This window comes from Microtus oregoni, unplaced genomic scaffold, assembly GCF_018167655.1.
Source record: "Microtus oregoni isolate MIOR12 unplaced genomic scaffold, Mior012 000016F_ref0000370, whole genome shotgun sequence".
NCBI lineage: Eukaryota > Metazoa > Chordata > Mammalia > Rodentia > Cricetidae > Microtus > Microtus oregoni.
Window position 1 is genome coordinate 43,217,415 of NW_024543075.1, and position 22,113 is coordinate 43,239,527.

Consider the following 22,113-nt stretch of genomic DNA (forward strand, 5'->3'; position numbering starts at 1 on the left):
GAATGGGAGTCCATATTTGAATGCTTTCTTCTCCAGGGACTTACTTGAGAGAGAAGAGGAAACTGCAGTCACCTGATCTTGGTCCCTGTCTTTAGGATCTGAAGAAGCCTGTCTCGGATCTGCTTGGTCCGAACAGCATAGACAATGGGATTAAGGATCGGGGGAATGAGGAGGTAGAAATTGGCCAGCAGCGTGTGGATTGGCGGAGGCACGCGGTGACCAAACCGGTGAATGAGGGAAGAAACAGCAATGGGAATATAGAAAATCAGAATGGCACAGATATGAGAGCCGCATGTCCCCAGGGTTTTAAGCCTGGCCTCAGGAGTGGCCAGGCCCATCACAGCTCTAAAAATCATTACGTAGGAGGCAGCAATGGCCACTGAATCCAGGATCAACACCAGAAAGCCAATGCTCAACCCATAGACATTATTGACTCTGCTGTCACCACAGGTCAAGGCAACCACAGCCATGTGCTCACAGTAGGAGTGAGAGATGACTTGGGTTTTATAAAGAGGCAGTCGCAGGCGGATCATAATCGGTAGAGGTCCAATGTAAAGAACTCCTCGGAGGAGAGCAGCCAGCCCCAAACGACCCACCACGGCCTGGGTGAGCACCATGCTGTGTCGCAGTGGGTTGCAGATGGCTACATATCGGTCAAAAGCCATGGCAAGGAAGATGCCTGACTCAACAGTAGCAAAGCAATGGATAAGAAACATTTGGCATAAGCAGGCATCCAGGCCAATGCCGCCAGCACCAAACCAGAAGATTGCCAGGAGTCTGGGCATAGTGGAAGTAGACAGAACCAGGTCAATGACAGCCAGCATGCACAGAAAGAAGTACATGGGCTGGTGCAGGCTGCGTTCTATCCTTACCACAGCTAAGATGGTGATGTTCCCCACCACAGCCACCAAGTACATGGAGCCAAAGGGGATGGAGAGCCAGATGTGCAGGGACTCCAGCCCTGGGATGCCGGTGAGCCAGAAGGAGCTGGGTACTGAGCAGGCATTTTGAAAAGAGAGCATTTCTATTTATAAATAAATCTCATTTATGTCCCCAAATGCAACAACACATTTTCCCCTGGAAAGAAAAAAAAAACAACAGTATTCTTGGACATATAATAAATATCATAAAATATACAATGATACACAACTTTTACAAGAAACTGTAACATTTCATACTACATTGAATTTCATGTTGCATTAAAGTATCCATGTAAATTTAGCAAGCATAATAAAAAATCTGTGTTTGAATGAATGGATGAGTTTTACAGTATAATCCTCAATGAGTAATACTTTACATCAATAAATGAATTACCCTGAGGCAGGAGTGAACTCAATTGGTAATTTCTCTCTCTGGGTATACTATGAAGTGGTTTGGAGGGTCATATTAGAATGATTTTCTAATGTCCCATTAAGGAAGCAATCTGCTTGTCAAGAGACAATACTGGGTGAAGGTTGTGCCCCGATAGGCTGTTATCTAATACACACAGAGGACACACGGATGCTTGTGGAGTCAGCTGAAGGGGCCATTTGCAGAGGCACAGCCAGCCTCGATGGGATTATGAAGGATGCAGATGAGCAGTGAGCATGGTTACTAGCCCAGGTGTACTTGGCAGAACACATGGGGGACCACTTTCCAAGAGCTGAGGCTTTTGGTAGAAGAAAAGCCTCCCATCCTGAACATGCCTGGTGGGAAGGGCAGGTGAGAACAGCGTCTGGTTTCTGCTATTGCCCCTCTCTCTCTTCCTGGTTCCTCATACTGGCAGGGCCCGGCTGGAAACAGGGCTGTTCTTCACAATAACCACTCCTTAAAGAAAGCTCCCTGGAGGTGAGGTAGAAGCTCAGACTTTCTAGACTCTGCGGTAAATTAATCTGGGAGCCATCACTAACTGTCTGACTTTCCTTGCTGGTTACAGCCAGCAGCTCTTCACAGCAATCTTTCAAAGCTGCAGCCTGAAGGCTTGTTCTGGGAGTTGCATGCCATGTCCCATTCATTTGATACCAGGGTGCAAAATTAAGAATATGTTCATCAAACCTCAAAGAACTTGGAGCTATCCATCCCAGGGAGCAGTGGTAACAGTACAGTTGCTGCCCTGTAACTTTGTACTTCTGTCCATAAAGTGGGCTCACCCACAAGCTCCACAGAGATTGTTAAACAGACCTAGTGTTAGCAATGCATACAAAGACAAATGATGAGTCTACCATTGGGCTGGAAGGTAGGGTCCATCACAGCTGGCCTCTGAATTCACTGGACAGGGTAGAGCAGAGCCATGCCCGGGGTGAGTCTGTCTCAGTTCCCTGGCCCTATAGGCTGCCCCTATGGGTAACAGGATGGTGCATCCAGAAGGTAACCATTTCTGTGATCATCCAGAATGTCCTGTTTCCAGCCGGGCCCTGCCAGTATGAGGAACCAGGAAGAGAGAGAGGGGCAATAGCAGAAACCAGACGCTGTTCTCACCTGCCCTTCCCACCAGGCATGTTCAGGATGGGAGGCTTTTCTTCTACCAAAAGCCTCAGCTCTTGGAAAGTGGTCCCCCATGTGTTCTGCCAAGTACACCTGGGCTAGTAACCATGCTCACTGCTCATCTGCATCCTTCATAATCCCATCGAGGCTGGCTGTGCCTCTGCAAATGGCCCCTTCAGCTGACTCCACAAGCATCCGTGTGTCCTCTGTGTGTATTAGATAACAGCCTATAGGTGTACAACCTTTACTCAGTATTCTCTTGACCAGCAGATTGCTTCCCTAGTGGGACATAAAGTCTGAAAGAGGCCAGCCACAGGACTGAAAAACAGGAAAAACAGCTACAATGCGATGGCCAAGTCTAGAGAACCTTGTACATGACGTTGAGATTTATAATTAATGGAGATTTGTTTATTTCACCCCCTGCTTCTAATCAAATTACTTCATAGCTTGTGCAGGTTACAGTAAGCAGGACTTTAATGTGGAACTTAATAGCTTTGCTTTGCTTGAATGGAAAATACGCAGAACTGACAGATGAGTGCTTTCGTGCCCACAATTCTGCACGGCTGTTGCTACTATTGCATTGATGAGAGTTATTTCAGATCCTGTCTTCCCTCCCAGTGTCATGCAAGTCCCGCACTGCTGCCCTGGGGAGGAAAGGCCCTTTTAGGTTTGGGCAGACGAGTTGCACTGTAGAATCTTCCTCCCACTTCCCTATGTCTGAACACATACAGACCTGTTTTTCTGGATATCTCTCCTCCATTTTATCTCTCCATGCCAGCTCTTCTTAACAGCGAGAAAGGAGCTCAGGAGAGAGAGCTGTACCTCAGCTGCTGAGTGAGACTAGACAGAGCCAATCTTTTCTCCAGGGTCCTAACTAAATATCTCCTTATGCCCCTCGTCAGAAGCAAGCCATGTGTACCTTAATACCTGCAGGAGGGCAGGGTGCCTCTCATGGACGGAAGGGTTCAGTATTGACATTAAGACAGTCTCCCACCTGAGACCCCTATCCAGAGACATCCATAGCCAACCACAGCGGCTCTGATCCTCACCCTGTTTACTACTTTCCAATGGGAAGATGTTGGTTTGTGGGCTGTTCATGATCTTTTACGGCTGAGTTCCCCATGCTATTTCCTAGCACTGAGACAGTCCTACCTTCTTCACTTGAAAAATCCCTTGCTGTAATAATTAACATCGTAGGAAAGCCTGCTTTAATAGGCCTCTTCTGTAATGCAGAATCCTCTGACCTGCTGGTATGCTTGTTTCTCTGGGTATAACGCAAGTATCAGAGGCCAAGGGTTTGTCTGAAGCCTTCTCTACTAGAAATGCTTGCCTGGCCTGGTCTGCTGAATGAGAAGAAAGTGCTACGTCTCAAACACTGGAGATGTTAAGTGTTAAATCTTTGCTGGCACTGGCGTGTAAAAGATTTTCCAAGCACCCTCTGTGAGGCCACTAACCTTTTAGTCCAATTCCAGGAGCATCCCTTCCCTTGGTTTTACCGTGGAGACTTAAACAGAGGTGTGATCTAGAGTTGAATGCCCAGGAACTCCAAGTCTCCACCTCAGCTGCAAGTCTTCCTGGTAGTCAGTGCTCCTCTCTTGGTTACCCTTCCTAAGATGCTTTGATCAGGTCAGAAGAGCCCAAGACTCTCTAATGCTTCAGAGACTTATAAACACTCTGCTCAGCAGTCTTGGGAATACCGTCTGAGAGTGGTGGCGTGGCTGGGGCCCAGTGCAGAGGGTAATGCCCAGACTTGTCCCAGGAGGAGGAACAGAGAATCTGCTGTTTGCACAGCTCACCCACCACACCATGGCTGCTCTGGAGTGGGAAACAGGAAGGACACGGCTTCTGAGTTGCAATTTCTTAGATCTAAGTCCTGCTCTGTTCTCCTGTCCTGGCCTCCCTAGAAGATGTTCTAAGGATAGTATGCAGAAATAAGAAAGTCCTCCCAACTGAGTCTGCTTGGACTCAGAAGGGATGGGAGGTCCATATTTCTGAAAACTGTAAATCCCTGCATTCCTCTCTACAGTATTGGGGGTGGTGGTGGGGTCCTGAATTAATACTAAGGTATATTGAAGGACAATATCAGAAAAAATAGACTTTAGAAACTTTTTCCTATCTGTGGTTTACATCATGCAGGAAGGATCCCATGTGCTCATAAAGGAGATGGCCTACTACATGCACATTTATATGCACTAACATCACAAAGCATGCCATTCCTCATTTAAAAAAAAAAGGTATAGCCAAGCTGAGAATGCAGTCTCTCTCAGGGTATTCTAATGAGATGCTTAGGGTATGAGACAGAGAAACTCAAACTGTTCCAACTCTGTTTCTTCTAGTAGAAAATTAGATCATTTACCTCGTGCATAATTTTGTAACTTAGGTTCTTCTCCATAAGAGAGTTGGTGAACCAACCATGCTTAACCAGCGTTATCCCTCCCCATCACTAGTGTTCTTTCTGCATCTGTGGGAGACATCACTCTCCTGGGGCCAGCAGACACGAGCTTCCTCCTTCAGATCAGGATCAGGTAAGGTAGGGAAGAGGGCAATGCAGAAAAGTATATCCCCAGCTAGTTCCTTGGGCAGCTGAGGAGGGGGAGCTGAAATGGCCCTTTCCTATAGCCATACTGATGAATATCTTGCATATCACCATAGAAGCTTCATCTGTCGATGGATGGAGATAGAGACAGAGACTCACACTGGAGCACCAGACTGAGCTCCCAAGGCCCAAATGAGGAGCTGAAGGAGGGAGAACATGAGCAAGGAAGTCAGGACTGCAAGGGGTGCACCCACCCACTAAGACGGTGGGGCTGATCTAATGGGAGCTCACCAAGGCCAGCCAGACTGGAACTGAAAAAGCATGGGATAAAACCGGACTCTCTGAACATGGCGGACAATGAGGGCTGCTGAGAAGCCAAGGACAAAAGCACTGGGTTTTGATCCTACTGCATGAACTGGCTTTGTGGGAGCCTAGTCTGTTTGGATGCTCACCTTACTAGACCTGGATGGAGGGGGGAGGACCTTGGACTTCCCACAGGGCAGGGAACCCTGACTGCTCTTTGGACTGGAGAAGGAGGGGGAGGGGATTGGGGGAGGGGGGAGGGGAGGAGGCGGAAATTTTTAATAATGAAAAAATAAAAAATAAAATTAAAAAAAGAAAAGTCAGCGCAGGAAGGATGTGTTCTCTGCTCTCCTTCACGGCATCCTACTGATGCAGAACCTCAGGAGGTGGGAAGCTCGCAGCCTGCTGCGTTCCGAACAAGCTCTTTCGCTGCTTCTGAATCTTGGTTCAATATTCCCACCTCAGACAGATGAGCTCCGCCTTCGGTAAACTAAGCTTATCAGATGAGTCTTTCATAGCTGACTATTTTGTATTCAAGGCATTTTTAAGACTAATGCATCACTCTTTGATTGGCATGTACCAACTCTCAATCTTTTCATTTTCCCAAATAGAGAAAAGTGTACATCAGATTGAAGAACAATAAAAAAAAGGCCTTGTCTTACCCCACAAAATTATCTTAAATTTATATATATTCAAAAGATGCCTACATATAGCCTTGGAATCAGAAGCAAACATTATCATTCTAACCCTGTTCAGGAGAGGACACCCAACTGAAAATAAGGTGATGCTGGGCACCAACTGGGTGCGCTGACAAGGGTTTCCTGGAACCTATGTCTTCCCAGCAGCTGGGACAGCATGCACAAGAGCCCTACAAAGTGGCGCCGGAGAGAATAGCAGTGTGGGGAAGGGAGGTGGTCACTGGTGCCGGATAGAATAACTGTGTGGGAAGGGAGGTGGGCACAAAATCCCACCCCAGCTGAGGAGTGAGCAGCAGTGGACAAGTGCTGAGAGGGAGAGTCTATATTCTTTAAAGGATGGGCTGCTGGTGGGTTAAACCCTCTGGTGAAGGCCACATACCCAAGAATATATCAGCAGCACAAGCTATATTTAATTTTTTAAAAATAGGACACAAAGTTGAGTGGCCATAGAAGGCAGAAAGGATCTGGGAGGAATGAGAGGGAAAGGGTGAATATAGTCAAGATACATTGCATTAAATTTCCAAAGATGGGGGCTCTGTAAACAGTTCAGAGGTTAAGAGCACTGGCTGCCTTTCCAGAGGTCCTGAGTTCAATTCCCAGCAACCACACAATGGCTCCACAACCATCTGCAATGCGTTTCAGTGCTTTCTTCTTACCTGCAGTACAGGCATACATACAGGCAGAACACTCGCTAAATATGTAATAAATAAATTCTTTTAAAAAAACTGTTTCTATGTACATAGAAATGAATTTTTAAAAAATGTCAGAGGACATTTTAAAAATTAGAAAAAAATAGCAAAATTTAATCATTAAATTTATGTACACAGTTAAAAAAAATAAAAGAAAGTTTGATGCCACTAAACATCTTCCTCACTTATGTAATGATTCTACTTAGCCCTCAGTTTGGGTTTCAGCCAATCAGCTTTGTTGCAGAACTAAACTTCCAAACCGCTAGTGAAAATGTGTTGGTCAGACCAACACAGAAATACCGAAACACAAGACTACTCTCTTTATAATTTGAAATTTTAATTTCAAGTTTATAACCTCATCAGTGGTCTCTCTGAAACTGCCCACTGATTGTGTGTACTTCTGGAGGAAAACGTAATTGAAAGCTTGCTAGCACATATGCTAAACTGAAAATATATGGGGTCCTATATAATTTTAGTGGTTTATATACATTTACAAAGACTAATGGTTCATTTTCCCATCCGTGAATGTGATTCTAATAAGGAATAAGTAAAGAGTTTTTCTAGAATCCTTTTATCTTGAGCAGAAGACCCAATATTTAGGCTCTGGGATCACACACACATCCCATGTTCGTTTCCATGAGGAAAATGTTCTACCACGTTATTAGGTGAGCACAGCATAGGATGTCATCTAGCATAGTGAGCGTCACTTCTAGTTCTTAATAGACGTAGGTCCTTGGCATCTCAAAGCCTTAATTTTTCCTCATCCCCATTTCATTCTCCATAGTTCTCCCTGAATTTCACTACTTTTATGGGTACCCCACCATCCTCATATCATCCTGAGAGCCCCACGTATCCTCATTCCACCTACAAATGTCCTCTGACCTTTGGGACCTCTTCTGCCCGGATCTGTCCCTAGCCTTACAGTGGAGTATAACTTAGTGATAGAGCGCACGCATGGCACCCATAGGGTCCTTGGTTCAGTCTCCAGCATTACAACTAAGAGACTGTAAGGCTCTCTCCTTGTACAGATGTCCACAGCCCATAGAGAAAGATCTTTTCAGTATTTTCTGAATCATCCTTCCCATTGTCACAAATACCAAAAATCCAGAGAAAAGGGAAAAATAATTTTCAAAGTAAGTACATTGCCTACAAATTCTTTTCAAATATTCAATTGTTTAAACTCCATAAAAATAAAAGCAAAACAATGCCTTAAAATAAGTATATTAATTCCTTTCAAATAAAGAAGTGTTTATGCCGCATAAATAATAAAAGCAAATGGTACCCTTTTTCTTATCTGTAAAATGTATATTTTGCTTCAAGGACATTTTTCAGAAGAGTTTTCTTGATGCCATTGTGCATAGGCTAGAGAAATTCCTTAGGGAGAAAACTTAAACGGGACTCCTCACGCTATGCCCGACCATCAGCTTCCTCCTAGGAATCTAGTCTATGCTTCTACAGACTATATGATGTTGGGAAATATGTCTGTGCCTCTGCATATGGAGGGAAAACTAAAATTAGCCTTCTCATTAGCCTTAGAATATTACCACACACAACTATTTCCAACTTACAAATATTTGGGTGAAACAAAAATGAACTGAAAAAAGGAGTTTGTTTTTTTTTTAAAAAAAAAAAAGATTAACATTTAATTGTAAGTTGTTTTCTTCTTGGAATAGGCCAGATGTTAATTAAGGTGAGAGAGAGAGAGACTGCATATTTGTCTATATGTGTGTGGAGAGATAAACCTCTGACATCATTCCTTATGCACCGTTCCCTTTGTCTACTGAGACAGGGTCTCTCACTAGCTGAGAGCTCACTAAGCAGACCGTTGGCTGGCCATAAGCCCCAGGGAGCCGTCTACTGCCTCTCCTCTTGCCCTAGTAGTAGGATCATAGGCGTGCACCACCACTCCCAGCTTTTTTACATGGATTATGAAGATCATACTCAGGTCCTCATGTTTGCAAAGCAAGAACTTCAGCCACTGAACCCTCTCCCCCATGGGGTTAATGCTTTTTGGTTGTTTGTTGATTTTTTTGCTACTGCTGTTGTTGTTTTTGTTTTTAGAAGTAGTGAAAAGATCCTACAATAGTTACATGATGATCTAGGAGGATCTAGTGGTTTGCCCCACCCTTTTCTTGAGAGAGATCCTGAGGTAGGACTCTCAGAGTCTGTAAGTACCTCAGGCCCAAGGGAAAAGGCAGTCAAAGACCACACCAGCTAAGAGCTCACCAGAGGGTAAGAACAAGTCTGTGTCTGGCCCTTGGAGCTCGAGTGGACAGGGAGTGAAGACTGCTCCTGAGAGGGAATTAAAGTCCAGAGGGAAGCATGCACATTTCTCTGTGAAGCCTTGTGGAAATAACTGGCTAGTTTTCAGAACCTAGATAAAGGAAAGAAAGTGATCGTGATGGGGGCACCACCTTCCGCTTGCTGCCAACTACATTTTCCCAGGCATCAGATAAGAGCTAACCACTGTGAGGAACGGAGCCTACAGTTCTGTGGGCACGCCCCATGGGTAAGCACACACCAGGATCTCGGGGAGCAAAGCTCCTGGAAGCACGCTTCTAGAGCAGAAACTGCACTCTTCATAGGGTTAGTCAAAAGCAGCAGTGGTTGAGACTTTTTTGGTTGAATCAAATTAAAAAGAAACCACACTATAGAAGGCTTGGTGTCCTAGTATTTAGGAACTGCAGAGAAAAGCCTGGAGTCCTGCAGCCTAATTGAGCCCCTTGTCTTAAGTTACAGGAGCTCTTTACCCTGAACTGATCCCAACACAATCAGTATGTCTCTTCAATCAATATAAATTCATGCTAATGAAGCTAGCTGTGAAATTTCAAAATAAGACTCTTATGCATGTGACTCCTTGAAAGCAAAAGGCACATTGATGTGCTTACAGGACAGTCCACCAAAAACTAAGGAGCAAGGACTATGCAAAAAGAGAGAGAGGTTAGTCATTCGGCTGACAAAGAAGGTTCTAAGTCGCTATTGTCCTGGAGACAGCAGCACTGGGAGAAGGAAGGCAATTCAGCAGCTGGGAACCCTAACTCTGAGAGAGATGACTAATACATGAAGAAATGCCCAGGTTCCCCCAATCGCAGACCAGGAAACAAAATTAAAAACAAACACAAATTGCGTGAAGCTGTAGTACAGGAAAGACTAGAGTGAGGTTGTGCAGGTGGGCATGTCCTGCTTCTCATCTGTCAACAGCGGCTCTCTCCGAAGCCTCAGACCATTAGACCTCACGCTCCCTGGACTTGCCAGCTTGCCACCTCTGTGCAGGTACAAGTATGACATCTGTGAAAGCAGGAAGTACTGCCACGCAATGCTCTAGACTGAGGTAATTTAGTCACCACAGCCAGTTAAGACTGATGCCTATGATGGCAGTGTACATGGAATGGAAATACAGCACACTTATTTTCCAACCTTTTTCATCCTAGCCCAAAACTCAGTCATAACTTCATTGACTGAACTCGTTGAGACACAAATCAAGGATGGAAACTAAAGCCCATTGCTAGACTCAGATTCTCTCACGGCAAATGGTCACCATGCGGAAAGTGAGCCTGTGAGCTCCTTTCTGCTTTAGAATGGTGACATTGCACAGCCAGGATGCCCAGCTTTGAAATTCTCCTTGACTACGGACTGCCTTAAGTCTCTGTCCGCCTGACCTGTCTGTGCACCTCTGCAGACCCTTGAGGTGTACCAAGCATGGTGACACTTCCTGTTTGGGGGATGTGAATTTCCAGTCTGCTACCCATTTGAACTTCAGGGAAAGCATCCGCTGTTAGGTCAGACCCTTGTTTTCTATTCCAGGCACCTTCCATTGGCAGTAAACCTTTGTTTGTTTGTTTGTTTTTTTTACATATGGAAAAGAAGGCTTCAAGACTGTCAGGAAATTGCTGAGTACAGAGCCGGTCTAGGGTGACAAACTGGGCTTGGTAGACAGCAATTCCACGTCCTGGGCTGACTTCAAGGGCCACCCTCCCTTCACTGTCACAGATTGATCCAAGGCAACTGTACATTTATTTGGCCCTTGAAGAAGCAACTTTACAAGTTAACACTCATTTATGTATTCAAATATCCTAATCAAATATTTAATATAAAAAATCTTGCAAATTATTTTAAGATTCGCAAAACGTGGATGTTTCTACTCCATTTCTGGCCAACATCTAGGTGTTAAGTAAGCAAATGAACTCTTAAACTGTGTGTGGAGCCTGAGGCAGTGGCCTCAGAGGCTATGCTGGGGCTCCCTCCTGTTTGGTAAGGAAATGGATGGCTAGTCCTAATTTAGACAAAAACTAAAGTGTATGTTTGAGACAACTTGGGAGTTTACAAGCATCCCCCACAACATCCACACATACAAACACACAGACACACACACAAACACACACACATACACACACACACACACACACACACAATGTTATAGGTTAAAGATACCATAGAGGGCTTTGGAAAGGGTGACCTGAAATTGGCCTTAAAGGATGGGGAAATGGCCTCCAGTTGAAACAGAAGCAATGAAAAACCTTCTCAGCTGTAAGAGCCGTGTGAAGAAAGTCAGGTTGCACACATGGGTGTGGTAAAAATTCACTAGTAAGGCTCTGCTGAGAAGGGCCAGCCTGAGGGGGAAGGGTGCAAAGGGTGCAGGAGCTCTCAGACTGGGACTGTGAGGAAGTAAATAAGGGCTTTCAACAGCTGGATCTGAAGAGCAGGAAGCAGACAGGACCGGAAAGGCCAGGCTGGGGCTTTCTTTGGTGCTGTAGAGATCAAGGATTCATATGCAAAGAAGGGGCCTCATCTGTTCAATCCCTGCTTGTTACTCTACAACAGCAGACAGTAGAAAACTTAAATGAAATTCACTCTAAGAAAAAAAATGAAATGGACCTTTTCAGTCAAATCACAAATGGTGCCCAGTACTTGTCCAGAAAAACTTACTAAGAGTCGTCTTTTTCTAGAGTAACTGTTCCCAAGAAGTTGAGTCTGTTCTTAGATCTGTTTAAGCTTAAAATTCAGCTACCTGAAATGTGTGTGAAATCTGTGTGTGTGTCTGTCTGTGTCTGTGTGTGTTTGTATATCTGTCTGTCTGTCTGTGTCTGTGTATGTCTGTGTGTCTGTGTGTTTGTGTATCTGTATGTCTGTGTCTGTGTTTGTGTATATGTATATCTGTCTGTGTCTGTGTGTGTTTGTGTATCTGTATGTCTGTCTGTCTGTGTCTGTGTGTTTGTCTGTATGTATGTGTGTCTGTGTGTGCCTGTGTGTTTGTGTGTGCACACATGCATGCACACACTCATGAGCATGCATGTGCACAGGCACATGTGTCTCATTGTACATAGTGACAATCAGAAGACAGCCTCCATTTGCTACCATTATATTGGTAAGTGCATATAGTTTTAGTATATAATTATTAGTATATATAATTTTAACTCAGTAAATGTACAAATTAAAATTTTAGCAATGCTTTATTTATGTTGACCACAAATCTCCACTTTGCATTTAGAATAAAAATATGAAGAGGCTAGTTAGTGTACATTATTGATATCAATGATATTGATCTATTTAAAAAAGCATGCATATACAGTTACTGAGTAAACATGTTACTTTTTATTTGCATTTAACTATTATCTGGAAATCATTTCTGCATTTTCTTTATCTTTCGGAAAAGTTCTCCAAAATAAACTTCCTGGGTCAAGGGTGTATGTTTCTATACTCCATTTGGAAAGTCAGTGACAGAAACCCTGAGCATGCCTGTTTTTGTGTTTAGCAATGGGTATCATCATACATAATTCTTATAAATTAAATAGCAGTGATCTTTCAAGCTGCCATTCAGAATTCTTCTTTTCGTAGGTGCCACAAGTTACCAAGAATGGAAATGAGGATCTGTTCCAGAACTGCAAGAGGCATTCTCTCTCACAGGAGCAGAAACCTGACCTCAAGAGCACCTCTGCATAACCCCTGCTCCCAGGCATGCTCATTTCTAACAATGCCTGCTCAGTACCCAGCTCCTTCTGGCTCACCGGCATCCCAGGGTTGGAACACCTGCACGTCTGGCTCTCCATCCCCTTTGGTTCCATGTATCTGGTGGCTGTGGTGGGGAACATCATCATCTTGGCAGTGGTTAAGACAGAGCGCAACCTGCACCAGCCCATGTACTTCTTTCTGTGCATGCTGGCTGTCATTGACCTGGTCCTGTCAACTTCTACAATGCCCAAACTATTAGCCATCTTCTGGTTTGGTGCCTGCAGCATTGGTCTAGACGCCTGCTTGGTTCAGATGTTCTTTGTCCACTGCTTTGCTACTGTTGAGTCAGGCATCTTTCTTGCCATGGCTTTTGACCGCTACGTGGCCATCTGTGACCCACTACACCATACATCAGTGCTTACCCATGCCGTGGTGGGACGTTTGGGGCTGGCTGCACTCCTCCGAGGAGTATTCTACATTGGACCTCTTCCGCTCCTAATTCGCCTGAGGCTGCCCCTTTATCGAACCCAAACCATTGCCCACTCATACTGTGAGCACATGGCTGTGGTCACTTTGGCATGCGGTGACACGAGAGTCAACAATTTATATGGAATGGGAATTGGATTCCTGGTGTTAATCCTAGACTCGCTAGCTATAACTGCATCTTATGTAATGATTTTCAGAGCTGTGTTGGGATTGTCCACCTCTGATGCCAGGTTTAAAACTTTAGGGACATGTGGATCTCACATCTGTGCCATCCTCGTCTTCTATGTCCCTATTGCTGTCTCGTCTCTCACCCATCGCTTTGGCCATCATGTGCCTTCCCATATCCATATTCTCTTGGCCAACTTTTATCTCCTCATCCCACCGATCCTCAACCCAGTTGTCTATGCTGTGCGCACCAAGCAGATCCGAGAGAGACTTTTGCACATTATTAAGTCAGGAACTCAACCCAGGAACATATAAATATTTGGCGATGATTGGAAGAGGCTCTTCTTAAATGAGGAAGCCCATGATATTTCTGGGTGCCTCCTAAACTTTGGTGTGGATACGAGCCTAAAAGCAGAACTAATGACTATTCTGTTAGCACATGCATTTTCTATGCAGTATGAATCCAATATCTTGAAGTAGAAAAGGAAGATTAGATGATAAGCTCCTGTACTGTAATTCCCTTTTTTAAAACCTATTTAATTTTGTGCAATGAAGCACAATAAGCTTAATAATAATAATAATAATAATAGGCCATGAGAGCTGAGATCATTTTATCCTTCACTTTCAATGTATCAGATTTCCTGTTTCTCTATGGCAAGGGTAATCAAGCACAACTTGTAGATAATAGAATTCTAAAACCTTCTTAAACACAATTTACTAAATTCTTTGAACACTTTCAGATATTTATTATATTGGCAAACTTTTCAAATTTTCTTGAGTTGTCCCTATTAAAATGACATTTATCTATCAAAGATGGATGCAACATAAATATGAGAAAGTTTAATGAGGCTTAGAATGGGATTTAACTGTCCATCAGTTAACGTCTCTAAACCAAGTCATTCCTTCATTTAAACAGACGAGGTGGACGTGGAATACCACCTCTCCCAGAACTGAATGGTGAACAAATAGAAGATAGCAAAGAACATTGTGAGATGCCATTTCAGAGGTTCCATAATAACAATAGCTTTGCTGAGATAACAAAGGGATGAAGGAAAGGAGGTAAAAGTGAGATTGCCGTGAAGGCATTTGGGTAAAAGAAAAGTCAAAGGTAAAGAAAATAGATAAAGACCATGGTAGATAAACACTGAAAATGTTCCAGGTCCCTTTGACTCTTCTTGAGCCTTTGCTATGACTTATCCTTACATTGCTAACTGATCACAAAAGTTCCATGAGAAGACTTTGGCTCAAAACACTTCCATAAAAGTTTTGATGATGCACTTTTAAACAGCAATCACTCCTGGTGCTAAGGCTTCAGAATCACGCTTCTGTCCATTTTGGTTAGAATCTTTTTTCAAATTTTAAGAAATTTAGCTTCAAGTTTATAAGTCATGATGAGTTTTTAAAGACCAAAATGGGTGCTCTTAAGTTAAAAAAAAAAAAAGTCACTTTAGCACTTTAGAAAATATAATCTAAGAAAGTCAATAGTCAAGCCAGAACTAAAATACAAGTCTATCATTTTAAAAAATAAGATAAATAAGAAACTTGGAATAGCACAAACCTTCAATGTTTAATGTAAATCCCTGACTAAGCCCAAGCTTCATTTTACACGTCCCTAATACCAAGATTGCTTAGATAACATTTGTTCCTCTTTCTCCATTGCCTCAGGTAAATGACGATTATTCTCCAATCCTCTCAAGGTCCCTGACTCCAGGACCAAATTTGAGTCAAGTTATTATGAAAAGATATGGAGTTTATAAGCATAATTTTAGCTCTAAAATTAATTTTTAGTACTGGCTTTTACATGAAGTTGGAGAAAAGAAGCTTTCGAGTTCTCAAAACTAGAAAATCTGCTTTAAATATTAGGCTGTCCTGGGCACAGGAGAAGACAAAAGAGGATAAAAGAATGTAACTTTCAAACCAGTGGTGGAGTAGGCTGAGGGACATTACCAGGAGACTTTGATAGTTCACTATTTAATGCCTAAATTCCACCTATACCTTATAATTGTACATATGAAGAGTTTGAACTTTTAAAATGCAGCTTTATACTCAGAACTTTGTGGCGGAATAGCTTTAGAAAATCCGTAGCTAGGCATTTCTCTCTAGATAATCTGTTGAGTCTCCCGTAGACCAGAACCAACTCCAGCATCATACAGAACTGAATGGAAAAAAAAAAAAAGAAAGAAAGTTACAGTTGAGAAGTTGCAGTTAATATTGTTAGAAGACATTAAATGATAAGAAACCTAGCCATGCCTAGGTCTTTGCACTAGTCTAAATACTTTGTAGATTCATATCCCTTTGTCCTTAACAGACACCTGTAACATGGAACTTATTATCAACACAATATTGGGAAATCTAAGACGAAAAAATTAACACGTTGCTAATTAAATTGGCAGACGTCTGATCTCTCTTCTTTTGATGAAAGATTTCTGTCTCCTCCTTAATTTTTCTGTGACCTCTTCCAACAGCATCATCAGGCTAATATCTGCCCACCATGTTCCACAACCTCCTAAGAGAAGCACAGATTTTGAAGCCATAAATTCCCAGATTTGATTGAAGTTTTACCACTCACTAGCTGTGTGAGCCTAGATTGTGTGTGTGTCTCTCTCTTAAAATAGAAATTGGGGGAAGGAAATAGGACATTTGTGAAACTACAAAATTGACAAACCTCTGTAGATATTCGAAAATTAAAAATTTTCATTTCCTACTGCAAAAAAAAAAAAGAAGAAGAAGATCTGAATGATTGCGGGTAAAGATAAGAAAAGGGGCCAGGCAGTGGTGGCGCATGCCTTTAATCCCAGCACTCGGGAGGCAGAGGCAGGCGGATCTGTGTGAGTTCGAGACCAGCCTGGTCTACAAGAGCTAGTTCCAGGACAGGCTCCAAAACCACAGAGAAACCCTGTCTCGAAAAACCAAAAAAGAAAAAAGAAAAGAAAAGGGATGAGTTTATGCTCACGCTCCATCCAGGGGCCACCTCCTAAGAGCATCAACCAGACTCAGGGGTGTCATCTTAGTTTCAATAAGACATTTAGTCCTCCTGCCATCTGTGGGCATAGCTGTACGGTTTGGCGGAAGGCTTACGTCAACAAACTAGAAGGGAATGAGCACTAAAGAATTTCAATATGGAGATGTGACTAAAAAGTAAATATCAGAATCAAACCAGTGGTTGCTTCCTCCTCTTGCAACTGTGTTCTCGCCCATAACCAATGCTCTGGAAGACTACCATGCCTTTTTCAGCCTGGGAAATGACTGAGGGAGGAGACACTGATGTGGTATTTGCACAGGGTTGTGTGGCCCAAATGTCTTAAGAACTTGGACTATAGAATCGTAAAGGGCAGAGGTGAACCTACAATAGTATGTCAGACTTCGGATATGATCAAAGCCTGTTTCAATTTTTGGAAATGAAAATGATGATAATCATTATGGGTTTATTGTAAGGATGCAATAAGATAATGTAGCATTCTTGTGTGTCGCCTGGCACACAAATTATAAAAATCAACTTGTCTCCTAAATAGTGTGTTATACATTGAAAGACTCCCTGAGACAGAATGAGCAATAAGGCAAAAAAGAGTGGAATAGGTCCTGGGGCTAATTAGGGCAGGAGAGCCGGCTCAGGAAACTAACACTGGCTGCTCTTCCAGGGAGACAGGATTCAGTTCCCAGCACTGACATGGTAGCCAACTATAATTCCAGTCCCAAGAGAGCTGAGTCCTCATCCTGTCTCCACAGGTTCCAAATGCACATGGTGCATAGGTAAATATGCAGACAAAGCACCCATATAGAGAAAATAAAAATAAATAAACTCTTTTCTATCACCTCCGGTTCTTGCAGTCTTTCTGCCTCCTCTTCCTCACAGATTCCCGAGTCTTGAGGTGAGGGGACTGATGAAAACACAGAGAATTAGCCAGGCAGTGGTGGTGCACACCTTTAATCCCAGCACTCAAGGAGGCAGAAACAGGAGGATCTCTGTGAGATTGAGGCCAGCCTGGTCTACAGAGTGAGTTCCTGGACAGCCAGAGCTACACAGAGAAACCATGTTTGGAAAAACCAAAAAAGAAAACAGAGACTTTGAAGCACTCAGACCTAAATGGGATGTTTTCCATTGTGGGAAAAATCTCAAAAAAGAAAAGTTAAGAATGTCTTAATCATAGCTCACTTATAGATGTAGAAACTTCTTAATGCTGATTTTTTTTTCTCTGCAGAAAGACATATCTACAAAACTAGCTCTGTTCTGTTTTGTTTTGTTTATTGTTGTTGTTTTCTGTTTCCTTTGGTTACCCAGCACACACTCATGACTATTTGAGGATTTTCATCTAAGATGATGCTTACCAAACTAGTCTTGGAATGACAAAAGGCTAAATATATATCACACAAGAACTGTCATGTGGGTGCTGTCCTCTGGAAGAGCAGCCAGTGTTATTAACCACTGAGCTATCTCTCCAGCACCTTAACTTTAAGACTCAGACAATTTTAATTTATAATTCAGTCTTAAAATCCCTCCTAGGTGTTTTTTAATTGACTTCTTCCTTGTTCTAATGTTAAGACACTTCAGTAGGAAGTGTTCAGTAGGAAGTGAAGTGGACTTCTGGACAAGTGTCACTCAGGCAGTCCTAGAGAGGGACTGCTGCTGCTTCCTGGTTCCTCCACTGGCCTCTGAGCCTGATCCATCTTGTGCTATAATAAACAGTACTCCTTCACATTGTAATCTGTAGAACCAGACCTAGGAGACTATGGTATTGTTCATCCACTGAGATAAAGGACAATAGTGTTCCCACAGGACCCTGGCAAAGACTCTCTGCCATGCAACCTCCTGGTATTGGCCCCTCCATCCTGACTGAGGACTCTGTACGAACCAACCAGCATCATAATTCTTGCTCTTTTAGTCAACCACTTGATCTCTTGTGTCCCAGGAAAGAAGTGCTAATGATGCAAAGTCCTGTGCCCCTAGGGACCTTGGGAGTTCAGCTTGGTGGAAAGAGGACACGATCCCAACAAATGTCTCTTCTTTTACCAGGTACAAAAGGTCTGGGTGTGGGGGGCCAGCCATGATAAGCTAAGCCTAGGCAGGTCACCCAAAGGAAGTTCTCTACTTCCAACCATTATCACCTGGGACTCTGGCCATCGATGAATTTAAATGGAGTCTGGAGTCTCAATAGTTTACCTTGAGACAAGCCTGGCTGCAGGATGAACCACAAGCCAAGATTGCCCAAGAGCAGACCATTCAAAGGAAATGCCTGGCATTCCAAGAGCTGTAGACAGAGACACCTGCAAGCTCACCTCAACAGGTCACCCCTAGACAAATGTCAGCTAATCAGGAGTCCCACCTCTACTACAAAAAAAAAAAAAAAAAAACCCTATTCTAAATGAGCTCGGGGCTCTCTGGATTTTCCAATATATTGGACATGTGAAGAGACCAAGTTTGCAAACTTGATTAAAATAAAGGCTTTTTGCTTTTACATATGGGACTTGGTATCCTTTGTTGGCTTTTGTGGGGACCCCGCGGATTTGGGCATAACATTGGTACTTAACCTAATGAAACCATGCAGAAAACCCTGCCTTCTGCTTCAAGTCTTTCTGAAACTCTCTTCTATATAGTGACATAATTTAATATTTTGTGAAGTTACAGGATGCCATTTTACTTTTTCTTTATTTGTTGATATGTGCTTTGTATATTAATATATAACTCGTTTTGCGGAGAGTTCCATAGGCTACTAAAAAGAATGTGTATTCTTTCATGCTTGTGTGGAAGATGTCTGTTAGGTCTGCTTGGTTTATGATGTATTCCAACTCCTGTGTTTCCCTGTTTTGTTTTTGTCCAGATGACCTGTCTATTGGTGGAAATGGGGTATTAAAGTTAATCTATGATTTTTCATATAGTTGTAATTCTTTTATAAAATTAGGTGCGCCTATGTTTGGCATGTATGTTTAGAATTGTAACACCCTCCTGGTGGGTTGTTCATTGAATGAGTATGAAGTAACAATCCTTAGCTCCTCTGACTAGTTTTAGTTTAAAGTCTATTTTTTCAGATATTATAACCTGCAACAGAGCAGCACAAAGAAGGGAGGATAATTGAAGGCAAATAATTTAAGAGTCTGTTTGAGGGCCCCAGATACAGAGCATTGCTTAACAAGAAAAACCTTGGGTTTAAACTCAGCACCATGAAGGAAGAAAGTCTATTGCATTGACTTAAAGGAGTATGATGTCTCAGAAGCAAGGTGGTATCAGGGAATGTGACAAAAAAAAAAAAAATCAGTAGGTTGTCTCATAGAAGAGAAAGTGGGCAATACACTCGAACGCATGGGCACAGGAGACCACTTCCTTCCTAAATATGACCCTAGTAACACAGACACTGAGAGAAACAATTTAAAAAAATGGGGCCTCTTGAAACTGAAAAACTTCTGTAAAGCAAAGGACACAATCAACAAGACAAAACAGCAGCCTACAGAATGCGAAAAGATCTTCACCAACCCCACATCAGACAGAGGTTTGATCTCCAAAATATACAAAGAACTCAAGAAATTAGACACCAAAAGATCACATAATCCAATAGAAAAATGGAGTAGAGACCTAAACAGAAAACTCTCAACAGAGAAATCTAAAATGGCCAAAAGACACTTAAGGAAATGCTCAACATCCTTAGTCATCAGAAAAATAAAATTCAAAACAACTCTGAGATTCCATCTTACACCTGTAAGAATGGCCAAGATCAAAAACACTGATGACAACTTATGCTGGAAAGGATGTAGGGTAAAGGGAACATTCCTGCATTGCTGGTGGAAATGCAATCTGGCCCAGCCCCTTTGGATATCAGCTTGGCAATTTCTCAAAAAATTAGGAAACAATCTTCCTCAAGACCCAGTAATGCCACTTTTGGGTATATATCTAAAGGATGTTCAATTGTACCATAAGGACATGTGCACATCTATGTTCATAGCAGAAATGTTTGTCATAGCTAGAACCTGGAAATAACCTAAATGTCCCTCGACCAAAGAATGGATAAGGAAAGTGTGGTACATTTACACAATGGAGTACTACACAGCAGAAAAAATGACAACATCTTGAAATTTTCAGGCAAATGGGTAGAGCTAGAAAACATCATTTTGAGTGAGGTAATCCAGACCCAGATAGAGAATTATCACATGTACTCACTTATAAGTGGTTTTTTTAACATAAAGCAAGGAAAAGCAGCCTACAAATCACAATCCCAGAGAATTTAGGCAAAAAGACAAGATCTCCTGAGTAAATTGGGAGCATGGGGACCTGGTAGAGGGTTGAAGGGGAGGGGAGAGGCAGGGAGAGGAGCAGAGAAAAATGTAGAGCTCAATAAAAATCAATTTAAAAAAAAACTGAGAAGTAGAAAAAAAAATCACTAGGTTGTGCACATCTGACAAATGTACCAAAGGATTGAGAAAGAAGCAGATACAGGTGTGAAAGAAAGGGGATTCCAAGCCAACATCAAGACTTCTATCTTGAGCAAAAGGAAGAGAGCAAGGTTCTATGGGAGTCACTAAGTAGAACAAGACCTCCCTGTCAAGCATAACCATTATGAACCCATCGTGTGGCATTGAAATACCTCTGGAGGGGGGAGACTCTCACTCAAGTTTCGGGATAACACGACCCCCAGGAACTCATGAGAGACTATCCTTGCTGCAATCGCACAAGGTTTATTGACAGGACAGGAACCAGTGCACAGGGGCCAAGACTCATTTCCCATGTAGGGGTAGAGAGTTCAACCCCAAGTAGCTGGGAGAAGGGGTATTTAAGGGAAGAAACCATAACACAATAATCCAAAGGGGGTAGGGAGGGTGTCATTGGAAAATTCCGAAAATACCAGTGATCATTGAAAAATTCCGAAAATATCAGTGATAATCACAAGGGGGTAACTCCCTGTTTCTCAAGATTATAATCTAACGTTATCTTCAGCTAGTTCCTGAAACAGAGTCACTAAACCAGCTAATCTAGATTTTTGATTCTTCTCTCCCTGGTTAGATTTTTGGCTCTATTTTTTCTGCTAGAGGGGTCTGGATTTATCTTGGTCTTTCAGCATGTGTCTATGTGTCCTAGTTGAGGACACATAGTTGGGATGTTACAGTTATCCTGTAAGACCCCAACTCAAAAAGCCTGCTTGCAGTTGCGTTAAGCATATGCCCTAGGTGGATGGTAATTAGCAGTGGAAAAGTACAAAACTTGCAAAACAGCCCTGACTGCCACTTGCCCCCTGACCACGGTACCCTGCAACACCAGCCTGCCAGGAAACACCTAGCACCCATGATAGGGCTTGGGGACTTTCCAGGACAGGGTTTGGGGTTTTATGGTTTTCTGGGAAATAGAAGGAACAAACAGCTATGGCCTAGAACTGACCCAATAATATAATGTAAAATATTATATCTAATCATTCTGTACCTCATACCCATTATGCTAATGTTGTGGGTTTTGCCTATAAAAACTTGCTGGAATTGCTGTTCGGGGTTGCTCTGCCTCTCCGGAGACTAGACACCCAGTCACGTGATCATTAATAAACCCCCTTGCTTCTTGCATCTGCTGGAGTGGTTAATTGAGTCGCAGGGCTTCTCCCTCTTGGGCCTGCACCCAGTGGATGAGAGTCTTTCAATCCCATGACTGGAAATATGTAACCAAGCCAAGACTGCACCATTTTCTATTTACTAATCTTGTATTGTCTTCTTTGAGGGTAAAATATATGTGCCTTAACCTGATGGCATTTCTTGTTTATACTTTGTGTTCCAAGCTCCAGGAAGCTAACACAAAAAATGTCCCTTTCACTATTTATGACAAACCCTCATCATGATGATGGTATGTGTTTCCTGC

General features: G+C 42.8%; 2 protein-coding genes across 2 annotated transcripts; one reads left to right on the top strand and one right to left on the bottom strand.

The window, feature by feature from the left end:
• Positions 1 to 68: 68 nt before the first annotated feature.
• On the bottom strand, positions 69 to 1,022 carry LOC121458071 (olfactory receptor 52M1). Its single transcript, XM_041667194.1, has one exon. The coding sequence runs from the start codon at positions 1,020 to 1,022 to the stop codon at positions 69 to 71; it is 954 nt and encodes a 317-aa protein (XP_041523128.1).
• Positions 1,023 to 12,644: 11,622 nt separating this feature from the next.
• Positions 12,645 to 13,604, top strand: LOC121458070 (olfactory receptor 52M1-like). The gene has a single exon (XM_041667193.1). The coding sequence runs from the start codon at positions 12,645 to 12,647 to the stop codon at positions 13,602 to 13,604; it is 960 nt and encodes a 319-aa protein (XP_041523127.1).
• Positions 13,605 to 22,113: the final 8,509 nt, after the last annotated feature.